Source organism: Entelurus aequoreus, linkage group LG03 (genome assembly GCF_033978785.1).
Source record: "Entelurus aequoreus isolate RoL-2023_Sb linkage group LG03, RoL_Eaeq_v1.1, whole genome shotgun sequence".
Lineage (NCBI taxonomy): Eukaryota > Metazoa > Chordata > Actinopteri > Syngnathiformes > Syngnathidae > Entelurus > Entelurus aequoreus.
The window spans coordinates 61,130,959-61,149,371 of NC_084733.1; the positions used below are offsets into that span (position 1 = coordinate 61,130,959).

General features: G+C 38.5%; 1 protein-coding gene across 3 annotated transcripts; it reads right to left on the bottom strand.

The window, feature by feature from the left end:
* Positions 1-338: 338 nt before the first annotated feature.
* LOC133645732 (uncharacterized) lies at positions 339-6,986 on the bottom strand. 3 transcript variants are annotated; one of them, XM_062040590.1, is made up of 7 exons: positions 6,966-6,986; positions 6,823-6,871; positions 4,198-4,374; positions 2,986-4,058; positions 2,742-2,897; positions 1,933-2,025; positions 339-1,329 (listed from the first exon to the last, which is right to left on the bottom strand). In XM_062040590.1, exons 4-7 carry the CDS (start codon positions 4,039-4,041, stop codon positions 1,246-1,248), a joined length of 1,389 nt encoding a protein of 462 aa, XP_061896574.1. In that variant the 5' UTR covers positions 4,042-4,058; positions 4,198-4,374; positions 6,823-6,871; positions 6,966-6,986; the 3' UTR covers positions 339-1,245. The 3 variants fall into 3 exon arrangements, 2 of the variants coding, with proteins under 2 accessions (XP_061896574.1, XP_061896575.1); XR_009825196.1 differs by lacking the exons at positions 6,823-6,871; positions 6,966-6,986 and adding an exon at positions 2,368-2,664 and having other exon boundaries at positions 4,198-4,814; XM_062040591.1 differs by lacking the exon at positions 6,966-6,986 and having other exon boundaries at positions 4,198-4,305; positions 6,823-6,835.
* Between the last annotated feature and the right edge of the window lie 11,427 nt (positions 6,987-18,413).

The following is an 18,413-nucleotide window of genomic DNA, read 5'->3' on the forward strand; positions in this document are numbered from 1 at the left end:
ATTTTTGCTTGCAGATGCGACCAGGTCGTTACAGTACTGTAACGACCTGGTCGCATCGAGGTGCGGTGGTGTTCTCCCAAGGATGCAGACGGGCTCGGACACAGCTTGCAGGTAGGAAAAAATGATTTATTTAAGACATAAACCTAGCAGGAAAAAAACAAAGACGTGCACATAGCACAAAAAGGCAAAAACAAAAGGGCTAGCGTGGGAGCTAGCAAGCAAAAATAGCCTAGCGTGAAAGCTAGTAGGAATCGAAGTGTCGTTAACTGTTGTATGAGAACAAACTGTGATCCGAGCAGCGGATCCTAACACAATGTCAGATTTGCGTACCAACACAGACCAATAACTTAGTTTTATATTAACAAATATGTCAAATTGACTTGATAAAAAGCCAAGAGAACTCAGTCTTAGTTATAAAACACCTTTTAACTTTTCTTAAATAACGCAAGGAAAACTTTACGAGAAACGGTTCTCCAAAATAGCCTAAAGTGGTGTAAAATTAACACTCAGCGCCACAAAGGAAACTGCAAAACACATTTGAGTACTGCGCAAGTGTGCTAATGTAGCCATTAGCCTTAATGTACTAGAGTTAAATAAAAGGAAACAACATGGATCAAATTGGCAACAAACAAAAATAAATAAGAAAAACTCAACATTCGCAGATCAGGAATCTGATATTAATGGGATGCTAGCAGCAAATATCCTTTGAATGTAAGCAAGTAAAAACAAAACATGAAAACAGTACTAGTTATTCAAAAAATACAAAATAAAATTCCAAAGTCTTGAGTCGAACTTAATCCATTTATCCAGGGTTGAGTGATGAAACGGAGGAGAGAAATGGATGCGAGAAGTGTGGAGGGTAGTCACACTCAGAGATAAAATGGGGAGGTAAAGTTAGGTCCAATTCTGAAGTTCAAAATGTTGTAGGTCATATTGTCTTAAGTGGGTGACAATGAAGGCAATAAAATACAACCAAAAATAAAGATCCGATGATGAACTTTGTCAACAAGTGTTCACCTCTCATGCAAACAACTTGATTTTCAGCTGCTGTATCTTTGTGTTCAGCTTTTGCCCATCCAGGTTCATTAGGATCTTCTGGAAAAACTGAAATGTGTACTTGAGGTTGTCTGGAAAGCTTAGATCAAGCGCATAAATGAGCCCAAACATCATTATAATCCCCATGATGACGGTGTCCGCGTTGCTTAGGACTTTGATGCCTTCGATAACAACTCCCACATCCTCTGGCTACCTATCGCCATCTCCACGGATGATGTTTATCCCCATGACTGTGAGGGCAATGTCCCTTTCTGCATCCTCAGTGGCGGAGGCCTGAACAACAACACAAAAACAGAACACTTGTGTTAGGTAAAATGCTGAACACCACTAGCAGAAAAGGAATTGTTTTGTTGCATGCATATGTAATGTGTTATATACGAATTTGCTTTTTTTTTAAAAAGCCCTCATTGCTTGTCACATCAATCATTTCTGTATCATGAGTTAAACATGATTGGAAAGTTAACCATATATATATATATATATATATATATATATATATATATATATATATATATATATATAATGTTTGAAATTGGCCAGTAAATAACTTCAGCAAGCAGCCATGAACATAATGGAATTGAACATGATCCTTTAGGCAACCACATCCTGATAGATGGACCTGTGGGACAGAGATAGCTGTTTTACTCCACAGGGCCTCTGCCCGTTTGCCACTACCAGCTTAGGAGACTGACTCTGTCTTTTCTTGCACCTACCAGTGATTTCAAACAAAAGTAAACATTCAAAGAGCCCCATTGTTTACAAAATGCCAGTTATTCAAAAAGTTGTAATGTGTTGAGCTCAAAGGACCACAATATATGTAAGTAAGAATGGGTAACATTATTTCATGCTACTGTGTAACACAAAATATTAACTTACCAGATATTCCTTGAAGAATGTGTCTGGATCTTCATTGAGGTAGATAACAAGGCTTCTCAGGATGCACTCCCTCCTGATGTCAATGTCGTCACACTAAAGCAGGGGTGAAAAATCAAAACAGAATTTAGCTAAATATTGGTGCAACAGTGGCACAGGGAGGGGGGCAAGTTGAGTAGAGGGTGTAAAGAAAACTAGATAAACGAGCACAGCTTCTGAAGACTAGAGTATTGCATCTTTAACACATTTCTGAGCAGGGCACACAACCATAAAGGCCCCAAACGAGCTTGTAGTTGTTTTGCACACCAACAAAGTGGATGAATGAAAGGGAAACATTCAACTATTTTGCACAAAGCTCAGGACATTTACCATATATATATATATATATATATATATATAGGCAGCACGGTGGAAAAGGGGTTAGTGCGTTTGCCTCACAATACAAAGGTCCTGAGTAGTCGTGAGTTCAATCCCAGGCTCTGGATCTTTCTGTGTGGAGTTTGCATGTCCTCCCCGTGACTGCGTGGGTTCCCTCCGGGTACTCCGGCTTCCTCCCACCTCCAAAGACATGCACCTGGGGATAGTTTGATTGGCAACACTAAATGGTCCCTAGTGTGTGAATGTGAGTGTGAATGTTGTCTGTCTATCTGTGTTGGCCCTGCGATGAGGTGGCGACTTGTCCAGGGTGTACGTCCGCCCGTCCGTAGCTGAGATAGGCTCCAGCACCCCCCGCGACTCCGAAGGGAATAAGCGGTAGAAAATGGATAGATGGATATATATATAAATATAACAGTTCTACTATTTGTACTTACCAAATCTATTTTTGCCAGAACTTCTTTGATTCGTTGCCCCTTCACGCCTCCTTTGCTTTTGAAGATCTGCATCAGCTTGAGTGAAAAGTGGTCCAGTTGTGACATAAACTTTGACAGCAGTGGCTTTGTAGTGATCCTCAAGAACTCCTCATTAATCTGAAAAATGTTCAATAAAATGTATTTCGAAAAAATTGCTATTTTCTTACATTTAAATATCCATAAATAAAAATACAAGTTAACTTACTTCACTCTGCTGGAACAGGGCAGGCCACCGGTTTTTAAATTCCTCTATCATGGGCCTCTGTTCAACGACCTCTCGTCGTCTGTGGGAGAAGGTTTTTTCCATTTTTGCTTTTATCACCACTTCATTGTCACGTTTTTTTATTTCTGACAACAAAGCGATTCTCTCACTCTCCAAGCTTTCTGTGGTTTCGCCTTTTGGGTGCAGTGGTATGTAGTAAACTTCAGCCTTTCTTGCTTTCTTGATGTTGGCTGCAGCTTTGCCTTGGCCTTCACGTTTGTGCTTAAAGGAGTTCACACGTATTTCAGGATGTCCGAGTCGCCCCAGCTTTGTTCGATAGTTTTGCATTTTATACTTCAGTGACTGTTTCCATCCCCAAAATCCTGTCTTGGATCCCAGCTGTCCCAAACAAGGATGAGCTCTCTTCAATGCTGCTGCTACCTCTTCACACTGATAGTCTTTTGGATATTTTGTGTATTTCAACATTTCTTGGGCTAGGCCATCAAGAATGACTCCTTTTAACTTTGGGCCAGGGTTAAAGTATGTTCCAATTGTCTCATACTCTCTATTCTTGTCCTGTAGCTCAAACTCTGCATCATATGTGAATTTGGGTACCAAAAACACCTTGGGCCAGGAAGACAACTTTGAAAGCTGAGTTTCAAGAGATGACTCTGGGGTTGATGTGAACGGTGTATCATCCCTGCAGGATGAGTCTATAGATGAAGCAGGAGTTTCAGAATTTGAGCAAGAGGTATTTGAGAGCTCACCAGATGAGTCTACTGTATACAGCGTGATGCAGGGCTCCACAGGTGAAAAAACAGGAATGTATATAACTTTCAGCGTGCTTTTGTTTTTAATTTCAGACACTGAAGTTAAGTTAATAAACTCGTTGAAGTCAGCATCCATATATTGCAACCTGAAGTCCTCTTTGAGTTGAAAGAATGTCTTAACTAACAAATATAGGTCCTCCACTGCTGATGGAATTCCAGAATCGAGTGTTAGTTTTCTAGAGTCAGACTCGTCACCAAAAATGATCCGCAGAACAGCTGGGCTCCCCATGTTGGAACACCTTTAATCTAATGTTGAGCAGACAAAGAAAAAGAGAAGGAGAGGAAAGCAATACATTAGAGTTATGTTTAAAATTCAAGTTTAAAAAAATGTGCAAGAGCCTGGCATCTAGAGCTCAGACCATTTAGGTTTAACAATGACACTAACCTTTGACAATGATGAATCTTTTTAGCATTACCATGCGCAAACCCTCAACCATGTACGCCACAAGAGGATATGGATCTACCAGGTCACCAAGCTCAACAAGGGAAACCTCTGTAGTGGGTGGGGATGACAGCTCAAATCCACCATAATGCTCCCAATACCAAGCACATAGATCTTTAACTACAAAACACAGTTTCTCCTTAAGAATGCACAGTTGCAGGATCTCATTAAATTTAGGCAGTCCATCTACAGATCCGTGTACAATAAGCATCCCCTCACTGTAATGCAGACCATTGCAGGACACTTTTTTTGCCACATGAACCTCAGTAACATCTGGGTGTAACTTCTTAAGAGCAGACACTACTCCCTCATTAAGGACATCAACGGGCATAATTGAGACATCTGTGACCTCTAGGGATGACTTTTTAAGACTGGATGAATGTGCACGATAGGCAAGCATGTACTGGTGTTTTATAGCTAGTGAACGAGAAATATTCTTGAAGCAGTTAGTGTGACGAGCAACCTGCTTGAAAAAGCTATGTTTAGCCTCAAATCTCATCGTCCACAGGGCAATAAGAGGTCCAAAGCAACGTATCATTTGTGGATAGTGCTCTAAGAAGTGATGTTTTGGTAGGAGTTTGACATGTGGAAAGAGTTCAAGATAGCGCTGTCTGTGATCGTAGATTCTGGACTCCAAATGTGCAATGGTTTCATCTGTGTGAACTGGAGCCGTGACCAACTCAACTATGTCCTTAAGATCTAAAATCACCTGCCATGCTGGCTCATCCTCCGGAAGAATTTGCCCAATCATCAAAGGAAGCAATCTTAGCAAGGTCCAATTTTCATGCGCATTGCCACCTATAGTGTTATTACATGTGAAAGAGCGTGGTATGGCATGGGGGCGATTGGTTTTGTCCACACACTTGTATGGGAATGTCTGAATCGATATGTTAAGCCCATCAAGCGTTAAGTACTTTTTTGCGATCAATAAACTAATACAGCGTGAAAGTTCGACAGGAACAACACCCTCGAAGAATGTCAGGAGGATAGCCAGTGCTAACATGAAAGTGTGAAAGGTGCTCTGTTAAAATACACTGTTTTTTGACACCACAGCAAGTAATTGTATTCTCCTGAGCAGACTGGACATGAATATCATGAAGGTCTCTGTTTCTAAGTTGGAAAGCACCCGACTTTACATCTTTGGTCTGAAATTCTGATTTATCACCAGTACAAAACCTGCATACAGACCCACTGGAAAAACTCTCAACAAATCCACCTAACCCATGTGCTGCGAGATTGTCAGCTATAACACACTGGACAGTACCTTTGACAAACTGACCAAGTTCAGAAATAAAGACACCGTGCTGTTCTAATATGCTTAAGTCTTGCAAGAGAGGCTCCAAAACTTTTACATAGCCATAGGCCTTGACATCATCAGATTTGCATAAAACCGCTAAATATATTGACGCCAGTGTTGAATGGGAACCTGGTGGTAAATTGCCTAAAACCCAATAGACGCCACAGAGTTTGTGTTTTCTATGAGATGTCCCAAGTGGGTTACAAATCTCAAAATCATCAACATATAGATTTACTGCTATCCTAAAACCTTCCACAGACAGAAAAAGATTTTGTTTATAGTACTCACCGTCTCTTACGGTTCTGTACTCTTGGAAGCCTGTATGGTCTTGTATTTTCTGAGTTTCAAGATGCTCAAGAACACCTTTATGAGTGAACAATTGTTGAAGAGATTGTAATATAGGAACGTATTGAAATGTTCTATTTCTCTGGGCATCTAGTATGTACTCAACTGGCTCTAAAACAGAAAAGTGAGATGTATAGTACTGTTTACGTTTATATGCAGTAGCAAGGGGGCCATCCTTTGCGATAGCTACGCCTAATGGATTAGATTGGCATAGGACAGTGGACAGCTCATCAGTTAGTGACTCTTGAAGTTGTATTTTATGATGCTGGAATACATCCAAAACTAAAGCTTTTGTGACAGGCCAAGATGCTGTACTTAATATGTAGTGAAATTCAGAAAGGACCTCATCAATAACTGACTTTGAAATATGAACAATATTTTCTAACTTCAATAAAATGCAAGCAATTTTCTGTTCAATAGATTTTTGTAGGTTCAATTCTGTTGCATCATCACAACTAAGTGTTTCAAATTCATGATCTGTATTGACAGACTCTATTAATCCAGCTTCAGAATTGTCTGACTCACGCAACTGACCTCTTGTGCTGACAACATTAGCTTTAAAATGTATCGATGAATGTTGGTTGTGTTTCCTGTTTTTGTGTGTGTTAAATGTACTATATACATTTGTTTTAAATGAGCAACCTAAAAACATACATGGAACTGTTTCATTACGCCTCAGATGTCGATTTATGTGTTGAAAATAATCTCTTTCTGTTGTTAGGTCTTTGCATGTGCACACATGACACTTGAATGTAGCTACTTCTGCTGTTTTAGGAGTTTGCTGTTTACCATGAACTTTGTATGTATGATTTAGTAGCTTACTCCATGTACTAAAACTGCACGGGCAATCTGTGTATGGACATGGATAGCGATAACTGCCCCTTAAATGCCCATGAGTCTGCCTAAAATGCTGCAACAACAAATACCTGCTAACTAGTTCCAAACTGCATTCTTTACACTGCCACATTCATAATCCTGAAATAGAGAATAAAGAGAATTAGCATGTATCACATCAAAAGGATGACAATGATAGAGATCAGCTTGTACCAGCATTAAACCTATTACTTACAATCACTATGCTGCCACAAGGAGCTTGGTAATGCTTAACATTAGAGGCTGCCACATGAAGCTTGAAAAAAATGATCAATCTGCAAAAGATGATAACATATTAAGTTGTGAGTGCAAGTAACAGAATACCCAGAAATGCAGACAAGTTGAAATTGAATAAAAGCTCTGACCAATAAAACAAGATAACATTTGAACATTTAGAATAGACTACCAATTATTTGACAAACAAATACGTTTAAATAATTAAGTTAAATACAATATCAAACATACAGGAACAATATTAACCTTCCTGTATGTATTCACTGACCATCTGTAAACTAGAATCTACATTTACTGCTTAATACGGCTTTACTGAAGGAGAGAGGGTGTAAGAGGCATAGACCGGCGGAGAGGATGGAGTTCAACAAAACAGGGCAAGCACAACACTAACCGGATCTGGTGCTTGAACTTCAACCAGATCCGTGTGCATTGCGTGTCCGCTCCTGTCCGTCAAGGCTCCGTGCACCTTCGACCGTCCTCAACCACCAGCTGCGGTCTCCCTCCGCATCACAGAGAGCACAGCCGGTTTGCCGAGACAAACGAATTCCCGCGATAATTAAATATATTCACTCGCGATAGCGCAAGATAATACTCTGAATGAGGTATAAAACACTATATAATACTTATAAAAACATATTAAAACACACATACAGGCAGTCTCTGGACTACCGGAGCTGACACACAGCGCAGGGGACCCAGTGGAAGCACACACATTGAATAAAGTCAAACTACACGGGCAGACATTTATCTCCGACTGTCGCGTCAATAATCTTCCCCGCTCACGCTGCTCCTCACGTTCATCCCGGCCTGACTTATGTAATATAATAAGGGAGGGAAAGTTCGTTCACCTCGCAGTTTCCCGACTGTTCACGTGTGGACTATTAAGCTAGTGGCCATGGTGGAAGTTACCAATTAAGCTAGCATGCAAAGTCGGACTTTAAAAAGTAAAGTTCGCCCCCACAAACAATTCACGAAATGTGGTATATAGCATGATACACTAGCGGTACAGTCTACAGTACTACAGCTATAAAAGAAAAAAGAATACTTACCAAACACGAGCTCCAACTTGCTTCTCGGTTCCTGCTGATGCGGTCCACTCCCGCCAGAAGACGTTATGCTAATGAGTTATGCCCGCGAAGATGATATGCGCATGCGCAAAGGGCGGCTCCAAGTTCTGAACTCATTTATTTTGCGTTGATCAACATCAAATCAATCCCATTGGATCGATTATGAGAAATGTTATGTTTCACAGATTAAATATATATGTGTATATTTTAAAACTAGATATTTTTTAATAAATTCAACAATACTTAAATGTGTCACATCTAAGAAGGGCTTGAATCATTTTTTTGAGTGTAGAAATCATCATATTCATTTTGGATATGATTGTGCGTACTTGCAGTATGTACTATCCATATCCAGATATGATGGTTATTAATGTTGTATAATGAATTTGGTAATATATATATTTGTCATTCATATGCATAATGATGAAAAAAACATTTCATTTTAATGTACATGTCAGTACAGTACATGTTATGTCCAGTACTGTTTTTTCACTTTTGTTTATATTCCCTCCTGTCGAACGCTCTTACTTTTCTTCCACTTCCTGTTTTGGTTTGTTCTGCCCGAACTTTACTTGTGCTATTCTGCAGGCCAGTCAGGAGGCCTTATATTGATATTTCTGTCATATGTTCATATTATTGTGTTACGTGTGTGTGCGTCTGCGTGCGTATATATGTGAGTGTGTGTGTGTGTGTGTATTAGAGTTGTCAAAGTTAACACGATAATACCGCGTTAACTATAAATTTAAATAATGGCACTAATTTTTTTAACGGGCAATTAACGTGAACAGTTCCTTTTTGACCCTTGGGCTGTGCCATAGAGGGGGCGTGGTTGGGGGCGTGGTTATTTACCGCTAGAATTCACCAACTCGAGTATTTCATATATATTTCATATATATATATATATATGTATATATATATACATATATATATATATATATATATATATATATATACATGTATATATATATATATATATATATATATATACATGTATATATATATATATATATATATATATATATATATATATATATATATATATGTATGAAATACTTGACTTTCAGTGAATTCTAGCTATATATATATATTTATTTTATTTACATAAAAGAAATACTTGAATTATCTATCCATTAGATGGCAGTATTGTCCTGTTTAACTTCTCCGTTCATGACTGAGAAGTCATTTCGGCCACCGTGTTCAATGGAGAAGTCTGTTCTACATATTTACAGGCAACATACACCTTCCCCTTCAAACTGTCCTGGATGAACTAAAATTATTGTTTCCATTCGTTTTGGAACTTGCAAGCGTATTTATATTGTGGGAAAGCGGACGTGAGAATAGGCTGTCCCCACTCAGTCTCAGGTCCGCATTGAGCTGGAGGGGGCGTGGCCTCCAGCTCCGGCTAAATACCGGGAGTTTGTCGGGAGAAAATCTCTGCCGGGAGGTTGTCGGGAGAGGCGCTGAATAACGGGATTCTCCCGCTAAAAACGGGAGGGTTGGCAAGTATGCATAAGGGATAACATAACATTTAGATTGTTACTGTGACTGATTTAGTAAGTAAGATGGCATAAGTGATAACATAACATTTAGATTGTTACTGTGACTGATTTAGTAAGTAAGATGACATAAGTGATAACATAACTGTCATGTCTTGTGATCATATCAGTTTTAATTATGTTCTGTTTGGTTAAAACTCCATAGTTCCTGTTTTTTACGCATCCTTGTTTGTTTTGTCACCATGACGACCATTAGTTTCACCTGTCTCACGTGTTGGACTCATGCACCTGTTTTCAATCATCACATGACATCTTACACGGATATCTCCACAGCGCCGCCAGCCTCCTCGTCTCCTGCATTTTCGCTCCCGCGACTTCCGGCTGGCCGACCGCATGCGGCGCCCTCTGTGACGCTTTTTGCACCAACAGCAGCAACACCCAGGACATGGGCGTGGTACTCGTGGGCTGCTGTGGTTATGGCGCCACTAGCGTCCGCCTTCCCGACGGCCTAGAAGATGGCTGTTCCTTGGCTGTTCCTTGGCTGTTCCTTGGCCGTTCCTTGGCCGTTCGACTCGCTGGCTGCAGCGGCGGTCTACTTGCCGCCGGCACCAGACTCGTCCCCGATAGTTCCGGGGACACTTGGGCCAGCGACCCACCACCAGTTCCCCCCTCCGCCCTCCCTTGTCTTTTGATGTCGTTATGCTTTCAGTCCCAGGACATCTGGAATCTGTCCACAAGGAGGCGAAAGATCCAGGGCGAGAGAGATAGGCGTCAGAGTCCGTGTCCATGTGAGGGGGCCGAGATCCGGGAAGGCAGCGAGATCCAGGGGGAGTACAAGGGAGCAAAACACACAGCTCAAAACCAAGGCGACGGAAGACAACTGTCTTCTCTCAAAAGGAGAAGACAGAGGACAAATGAGAATGGAAGCGGGAGGACACTGAACGCGAGAATGTACAAGGAAAGCCAGATACAGGACAGGTTACTGTAACAGGGAACAGAAGATTAAGTTCCGGCGAGGAGCCTTGGGTCCACTGGTCTATATACAGCTCGCCCTCATCAGTCCCAGTTGTGTTGATTGTCTTGACACGCCCACATGCCGGCAAGGCTGTGGGCGTGTCTCGACACGCTGTCAACGGAGGTGCTGGCAGACCCAACTGCGGGAGAAAAGTGGCTTCAAGCCCGCGCCGTGACAAGGAGTGATTAAAAATTCAACCAGAAGTTTGCCAGAAGCTTGTGGATGGCTACCAAAAGTGCCGTATTGCAGTGAAACTTGCCAAGGGACATGTAAGCAAATATTAACATTGCTGTATGTATACTTTTGACCCAGCAGATTTGGTCACATTTTCAGTAGACCCATAATAAATTCATAAAAGAACCAAACTTCATGAATTTTTTGTGACCAACAAGAATGTGCTCCAATCACTCTATCACAAAAAAATAAGACTTGTAGAAATGTATGGGAACTCAAGACAGCCATGACATTATGTTCTTTACAAGTGTATGTAAACTTTTGACCACGACTGTATGTATAAGTATGTGTGTATATATGTATGTATATATGTCTGTGTGTTTATATAATCCATCCATCCATCCATTTTTTACCGCTTATTCCCTTCAGGGTCATTATATTTATTTATTGTGTTATTTATAAGCATGGTCCTACAAAAGGGTTATTGAGTAATAATAATAATAATTTTCTTTCATCGCAATTTTTGTCTTCCTTTATTAATAAATCTACTATAATCATTTTACCTGCAGTACACTTTCCTTCCACTTGGTGGCACAATCGGACTGAAAGATTGCTGAGCAGCAAAGGAAGCAGATTTATTTTACACTAGCAATTTTTATGTAACTAAGATAGAGCTGCTGAATCTGCATAAAGATGCATGTACTATGACACACATCAAATATTGTATGTATATACATGTTTTACATGTATGTACATATAGGTAAATATATATATGTGTAAATACATATTAAGTTAAGTTAAAGTACTAATGATTGTCACACACACACTAAGTGTGGTGAAATTTGTCCTCTGCATTTGACCCATCCCCTTGTTCACCCCCTGGGATATGAGGGGAGCTGTGGGCAGCAGCGGTGGCCGCGCCCGGGAATCATTTTTGGTGATTTAACCCCCAATTCCAACCCTTGATGCTGAGTGCCAAGCAGGGAGGTAATGGCTCACGTTTTTTAGTCTTTGGTATGACTCGGCCGGGGTTTGAACTTACAACCTACCGAGGCCACTGAGTATATGTGTCAGTGACGTGCGGTGAGGTTCATGGCTGGTGAGGCACTGACTTCATCACAGTCAGATTTACAAGCATATGAACCCTAAAGAGTATCTTATTCACCATTTGATTGGCAGCAGTTAACGGGTTATGTTTAAAAGCTCATACCAGCATTCTTCCCTGCTTGGCACTCAGCATCAAGGGTTGGAATTGGGGGTTAAATCACCAAAAATTATTCCCGGGCGCGGCGCCGCTGCTGCCCACTACTCCCCTCACCTCCCAGGGGGTGATAAAGGGGATGGGTCAAATGCAGTGGACAAATTTCATTACACCTAGTGTGTGTGTGACAATCATTGGTACTTTAACTTAACTTTACACATACAAACTGTAGCACACAAAAAACGACATTTAGTTAAAAAAACGTTATGGTCTTACCTTTACTTATAAATGAAGTTCATGCGCCGCTGTTGTGCTGGATTAATGCCCCCCGCCGTAGAATGCACCCCCTGACGGGAGTGTTATATCAACTAAAGCCCATACTTAAACTTTCCACGTGCAAGATTGAATCTATTTAAAAAAGTTATTTAATAAGAAGCCAAAAAGTGCAAAAACAATAATGTTCGTGTTGGAGGAGTTGTGAATGAATGAAATATGAAATCCGTGAAGCAGTCTGCAGGTGTACCTAATGTTGAGGCCCTGCAGCATGAGTCCAACACGAACATTATTGTTTTTGCACTTCTTGGCTTTTTATTAAATAACTTTTTTAAATAGATTCAATCTTGCAAGTGGAAAGTTTAAGTGTGGGCTTTAGTTGATATAACACTCCCGTCAGGGGGTGCATTCTCTACCACCAGGAGGCGGGATTACTGCGAGCCTCAGCCAGTGCGTCTTTTGCAGCCGTTTTATGATCGCTCAGCACAAGAAATACTTACACACATACAGTTGTTGACAAAATACACTGTACATTATATACCTCAGCTAACTAAACTATGGAAATGTATAATTCATATAGCAAAACGGTCTCACTGCACAGCAGGCCAGCAGTTAACCGAGTCCGCAATCCATGTTGAGGCACAACGCAGTGACGTGATCACCTGATCACCGCACCGTCTCTTCTCAGTATTTGAACGGGAAATGTGAAAATTCAGCGATTTTGAATAAAAATAATCTAAAACTGGTGAAGTTAAATGGAAAATAACTTTGTAGTATAATCACTGGATACATATAACAATTTAATTAATTTTTTTTCTCTTTACATTTTTTTTCTTTCCATGATGGCACGTGAGGCCCCGCCTCACCTGCCTCCACTGACTGCATGTCACTGATATGTGTGTATATATGTACATATATATATATACATATACATATATATATGTACATATATATATATATATATATATATATATATATATATATAAATATATATATATATATATATATATATATATATATATATATATATATATATATATATATATATATATATACACAGTATATGTGTGTGAATGTGAGTGTGAATGTTGTCTGTCTATCTGTGTTGGCCCTGCGATGAGGTGGCGACTTGTCCAGGGTGTACCCCGCCTTCCGCCCGATTGTAGCTGAGATAGGCTCCAGCACCCCCGCGACCCCGAACGGGACAAGCGGTAGAAAATGGATGGATGAATGGATATATATATACTGTATATATACAACCCCCGTTTCCATATGAGTTAGGAAATTGTGTTAGATGTAAATATAAACGGAATACAATGATTTGCAAATCATTTTCAACCAATATTCAGTTGAATATGCTACAAAGACAACATATTTGATGTTCAAACTGATAAACTTTTTTTTTTTTGCAAATAATCATTAACTTTAGAATTTGATGCCAGCAACACGTGACAAAGAAGTTGGGAAATGTGGCAATAAATACTGATAAAGTTGAGGAATGCTCATCAAACACTTATTTGGAACATCCCACAGGTGAACAGGCAAATTGGGAACAGGTGGGTGCCATGATTGGGTATAAAAGTAGGTTCCATGAAATGCTCAGTCATTCACAAACAAGGATGGGGCGAGGGTCACCACTTTGTCAACAAATGCGTGAGCAAATTGTTGAACAGTTTAAGAAAAACCTTTCTCAACCAGCTATTGCAAGGAATTTAAGGGGTTTCACCATCTACGGTCCGTAATATCATCAAAGGGTTCAGAGAATCTGGAGAAATCACTGCACGTAAGCAGCTAAGCCCGTGACTTTCGATCCCTCAGGCTGTACTGCATCAACAAGCGACGTCAGTGTGTAAGGGATATCACCACATGGGCTCAGGAACACTTCAGAAACCCACTGTTAGTAACTACAGTCGCTACATCTGTAAGTGCAAGTTAAAACTCTCCTATCCAAGGCGAAAACCGTTTATCAACAACACCCAGAAACGCTGTCGGCTTCGCTGGGCCTGAGCTCATCTAAAATGGACTGATACAAAGTGGAAAAGTGTTCTGTGGTCTGACGAGTCCACATTTCAAATTGTTTTTGGAAACTGTGGACGTTGTGTCCTCCGGACCAAAGAGGAAAAGAACCATCCGGATTGTTATAGGCGCAAAGTTGAAAAGCCAGCATCTGTGATGGTATGGGGGTGTATTAGTACCGAAGACATGGGTAACTTACACATCTGTGAAGGCGCCATTAATGCTGAAAGGTACATACAGGTTTTGGAGCAACATATGTTGTCATCCAAGCAACGTTACCATGGACGCCCCTGCTTATTTCAGCAAGACAATGCCAAGCCACATGTTACATCAACGTGGCTTCATAGTAAAAGAGTGCGGGTACTAGACTGGCCTGCCTGTAGTCCAGACCTGTCTCCCATTGAAAATGTGTGGCGCATTATGAAGCCTAAAATACCACAATGGAGACCCCCGGACTGTTGAACAACTTAAGCTGTACATCAAGCAAGAATGGGAAATAATTCCACCTGAGAAGCTTAAAAAATGTGTCTCCTCAGTTCCCAAACGTTTACTGAGTGTTGTTAAAAGGAAAGGCCATGTAACACAGTGGTGAACATGCCCTATCCCAACTAATTTGGCACGTGTTGCAGCCATGAAATTCTAGGTTAATTATTATTTGCAAAAAATAAATAAAGTTTATGAGTTTGAACATCAAATATCTTGTCTTTGTAGTGCATTCTATTGAATATGGGTTGAAAAGGATTTGCAAATCATTGTATTCCGTTTATATTTACATCTAACACAATTTCCAAATTAAATGGAAACAGGGTTTGTGTATATACATATATATATATACACTACCGTTCAAAAGTTTGGGGTCACCCAAACAATTTTGTGGAATAGCCTTCATTTCTAAGAACAAGAATAGACTGTCGAGTTTCAGATGAAAGTTCTCTTTTTCTGGCCATTTTGAGCGTTTAATTGACCCCACAAATGTGATGCTCCAGAAACTCAATCTGCTCAAAGGAAGGTCCGTTTTGTAGCTTCTGTAAAGAGCTAAACTGTTTTCAGATATGTGAACATGATTGCACAAGGGTTTTCTAATCATCAATTAGCCTTCTGAGCCAATGAGCAAACACATTGTACCATTAGAACACTGGAGTGATAGTTGCTGGAAATGGGCCTCTATACACCTATGTAGATATTGCACCAAAAACCAGACATTTGCAGCTAGAATAGTCATTTACCACATTAACAATGTATAGAGTGTATTTCTTTAAAGTTAAGACTAGTTTAAAGTTATCTTCATTGAAAAGTACAGTGATTTTCCTTCAAAAAGGACATTTCAATGTGACCCCAAACTTTTGAACGGTAGTGTATATATATATATATATATATATATATGTATATATATATATATATATATATATATATATATATATATATATATATATATATATATATATATATATATATATATATATATATATATATACGTGTGTGTATATATACGTCTGTATAAATGTGTGTGTGTATATATATGTTTGTGTCTATATGTATATATATACGTGTGTATAAATGTGTTTGTGTGTATATATATGTTTGTGTCTATATGTATACATATATGTGTATATATATATATATGAATATATACATATATATATATTGTGTGTGTGTGTATTCACACAATGACATATATGGGCAAACACATATTTAATTAAAGCTGCATGATTACAATTATATAAATGTTATTACTGACATGCACATGTGTTCTTCTCAATCAACAATCCAAACTTTGTCTACGTGTTCCGTCTTGATTGAACCACTGAGGTCAGAAGTCAAATATTGATAAAATCATGAAATGTTCATCATATTGTAATCTGTCTGCTCATTATTTGCTGTGTCCATAAACCCAATCAACATGCTTCTTTCTGGCTCCCTTATGGCATGTCCAATGTAAACGTTCACTCACACTTTGCGAGCAGATATTTCTCACATTTAGCTCATTTTCATCATACTTAAGTTTTAATCAAATGTTGACTCTAAATATTATATCTAAACTTAAATCTTAAATATAAATCTATGTTAAATCTAAACCTAAATCTTAAATGTAAATGTTAAATCTGAACCTCCATCTTAAATCTGAACCTCCATCTTAAATCTAAAGCCAAATCTTATATCTTAACCTAAATGTAAATGTTAAATCTAAACGTAAATGTTAAATCTAAACCCAAATCCTAAATCTAAACTTAAAAGTTAAATCTAAACCCAAATCTCAAATCTAATCTAATAGTTAAATCTAAACCTAAATTTCAAATATAAGTCTAAATGTTCAATATAAAATCAAATGTTAAATCTTAATAAATATGTGAACGCTAAATGTTGAATTTTATACTAAATGTTTAATCTAAACGTAAATGTTTAATCTAAATTTAAGTGTTAAATCTAAACCCAAAGTAAGAGGGCAGCTAAATGATGAAAGACACTACAAATAGGGTTAGATTAGCCCTAACCCAATATCCTCCATCCCTCGGTGTCATTAGAATCAATTCCATTCGTTGTCAAATGCGACGTTTGTGAGTGTCCAATTGTCTTCATGGAACACACCTTGCACACTCACACATTTGGAGATAAAAACATTTTTTAAATATGTATGTCATATTTCTTTCTTGCGCAGTAATAAAGGTGTAGGAGTGTCTGCACTGAGAGGCAGAGAAGTATCAATCAATCAATCAATGTTTATTTATATAGCCCTAAATCACAAGTGTCTCAAAGGGCTGTACAAGCCACAACGACATCCTCGGTGTCGAGTGGGTCTGACATAATATTGTGAAAGTCCAACACATCAGCGAAAGTCCAGTCCATGGTGGGGCCAGCGGGAACCATCCCGAGCGGAGACGGGTCAGCAGCGTAGAGATGTCCCCATCCGATGGACAGGCTAGCGGTCCACCCCGGAGCAGAGTAGAAAAGAAAAGAAACGGCAGATCAACTGGTCTAAAAAGGGAGTCTATTTAAAGGCTAGAGTATACAAATGAGTTTTAAGATGAGACTTAAATGCTTCTACTGAGGTAGCATCTCTAACTTTTACCGGGAGGGCATTCCATAGTATTGGAGCCCAAATAGAAAACGCTTTGTGCATACTTGCCAACCTTGAGACCTCCGAATTCGGGAGATTGGGGGGGGCGGGGTTAAGGGGGGGACGAGTATATTTATAGCTAGAATTCACTGAAATTGAAGTATTTCTTTATATATATATATATATATATATATATATATATATATATATATATATATATATATATATATATATATATATATATATATATATATACATATATATACATATATATACATATATATATATATATATATACATATATATATATATATGTATATATATATATAATAAAATAAATATATATATAGCTAGGATTCACTGAAAGTCAAGTATTTATACACATTTATTTATACACACATATATATATATATATATATATATATATATATATATATATATATATATATATATATATATATATATATATATATATATATATATATATATATATAAATAAAATAAATACTTGAATTTCAGTGTTCATTTATTTACACATATACACACACATAACACTCTACTCATTGTTGTATTTGAAAGTGCAATGCTTTGCAGCCAGTAACACAGCCTTTGAAGGAGCATAGGTATGGGCAGCATCTGTGACATTTAATTTGCAGGAAGGGAGTGAGTTTAGGGTTGAATTGTCCATCCTTGTTCTATTCTCTGTCACTATCTTTCTAACCATGCTCAACACACTCTCTGATGATGCATTGCTGTGTGGCATGCACAAAAGTGGCACGCTGTTTATATGGAGGAAAAGCGGACGTGACGACAGGCTGTCCTCACTCAGGACATCATACTTGCCAACCTTGAGACCTCCAATATCGGGAGGTGGGGGGGGCGTGGTTATTTACTGCTAGAATTCACCAACTCGAGTATTTCATATATATTTCATATATATATACGTATATATTTCATATATATGTATATATATATATGTATATATATATATATATATATATATATATATATATATATATATATATATATATATATATATATATATATATATATATATATATATATATATATATATATATATATATATGTATGAAATACTTGACTTTCAGTGAA

Bases quoted from the DNA above. Each gene is read 5' to 3' on its own strand.
- LOC133645732 (XM_062040590.1), bottom strand. From the start codon at position 4,041: ATGGGGAGCCCAGCTGTTCTGCGGATCATTTTTGGTGACGAGTCTGAC. The intron at 2,026-2,741 runs GTAAGTACAAAT...CCCCTGCTTTAG, and splicing joins TTCTGGCAAAAATAGATTTG to TGTGACGACATTGACATCAG. The intron at 1,330-1,932 runs GTAAGTTAATAT...GTTGTTGTTCAG, and splicing joins CATTCTTCAAGGAATATCTG to GCCTCCGCCACTGAGGATGC.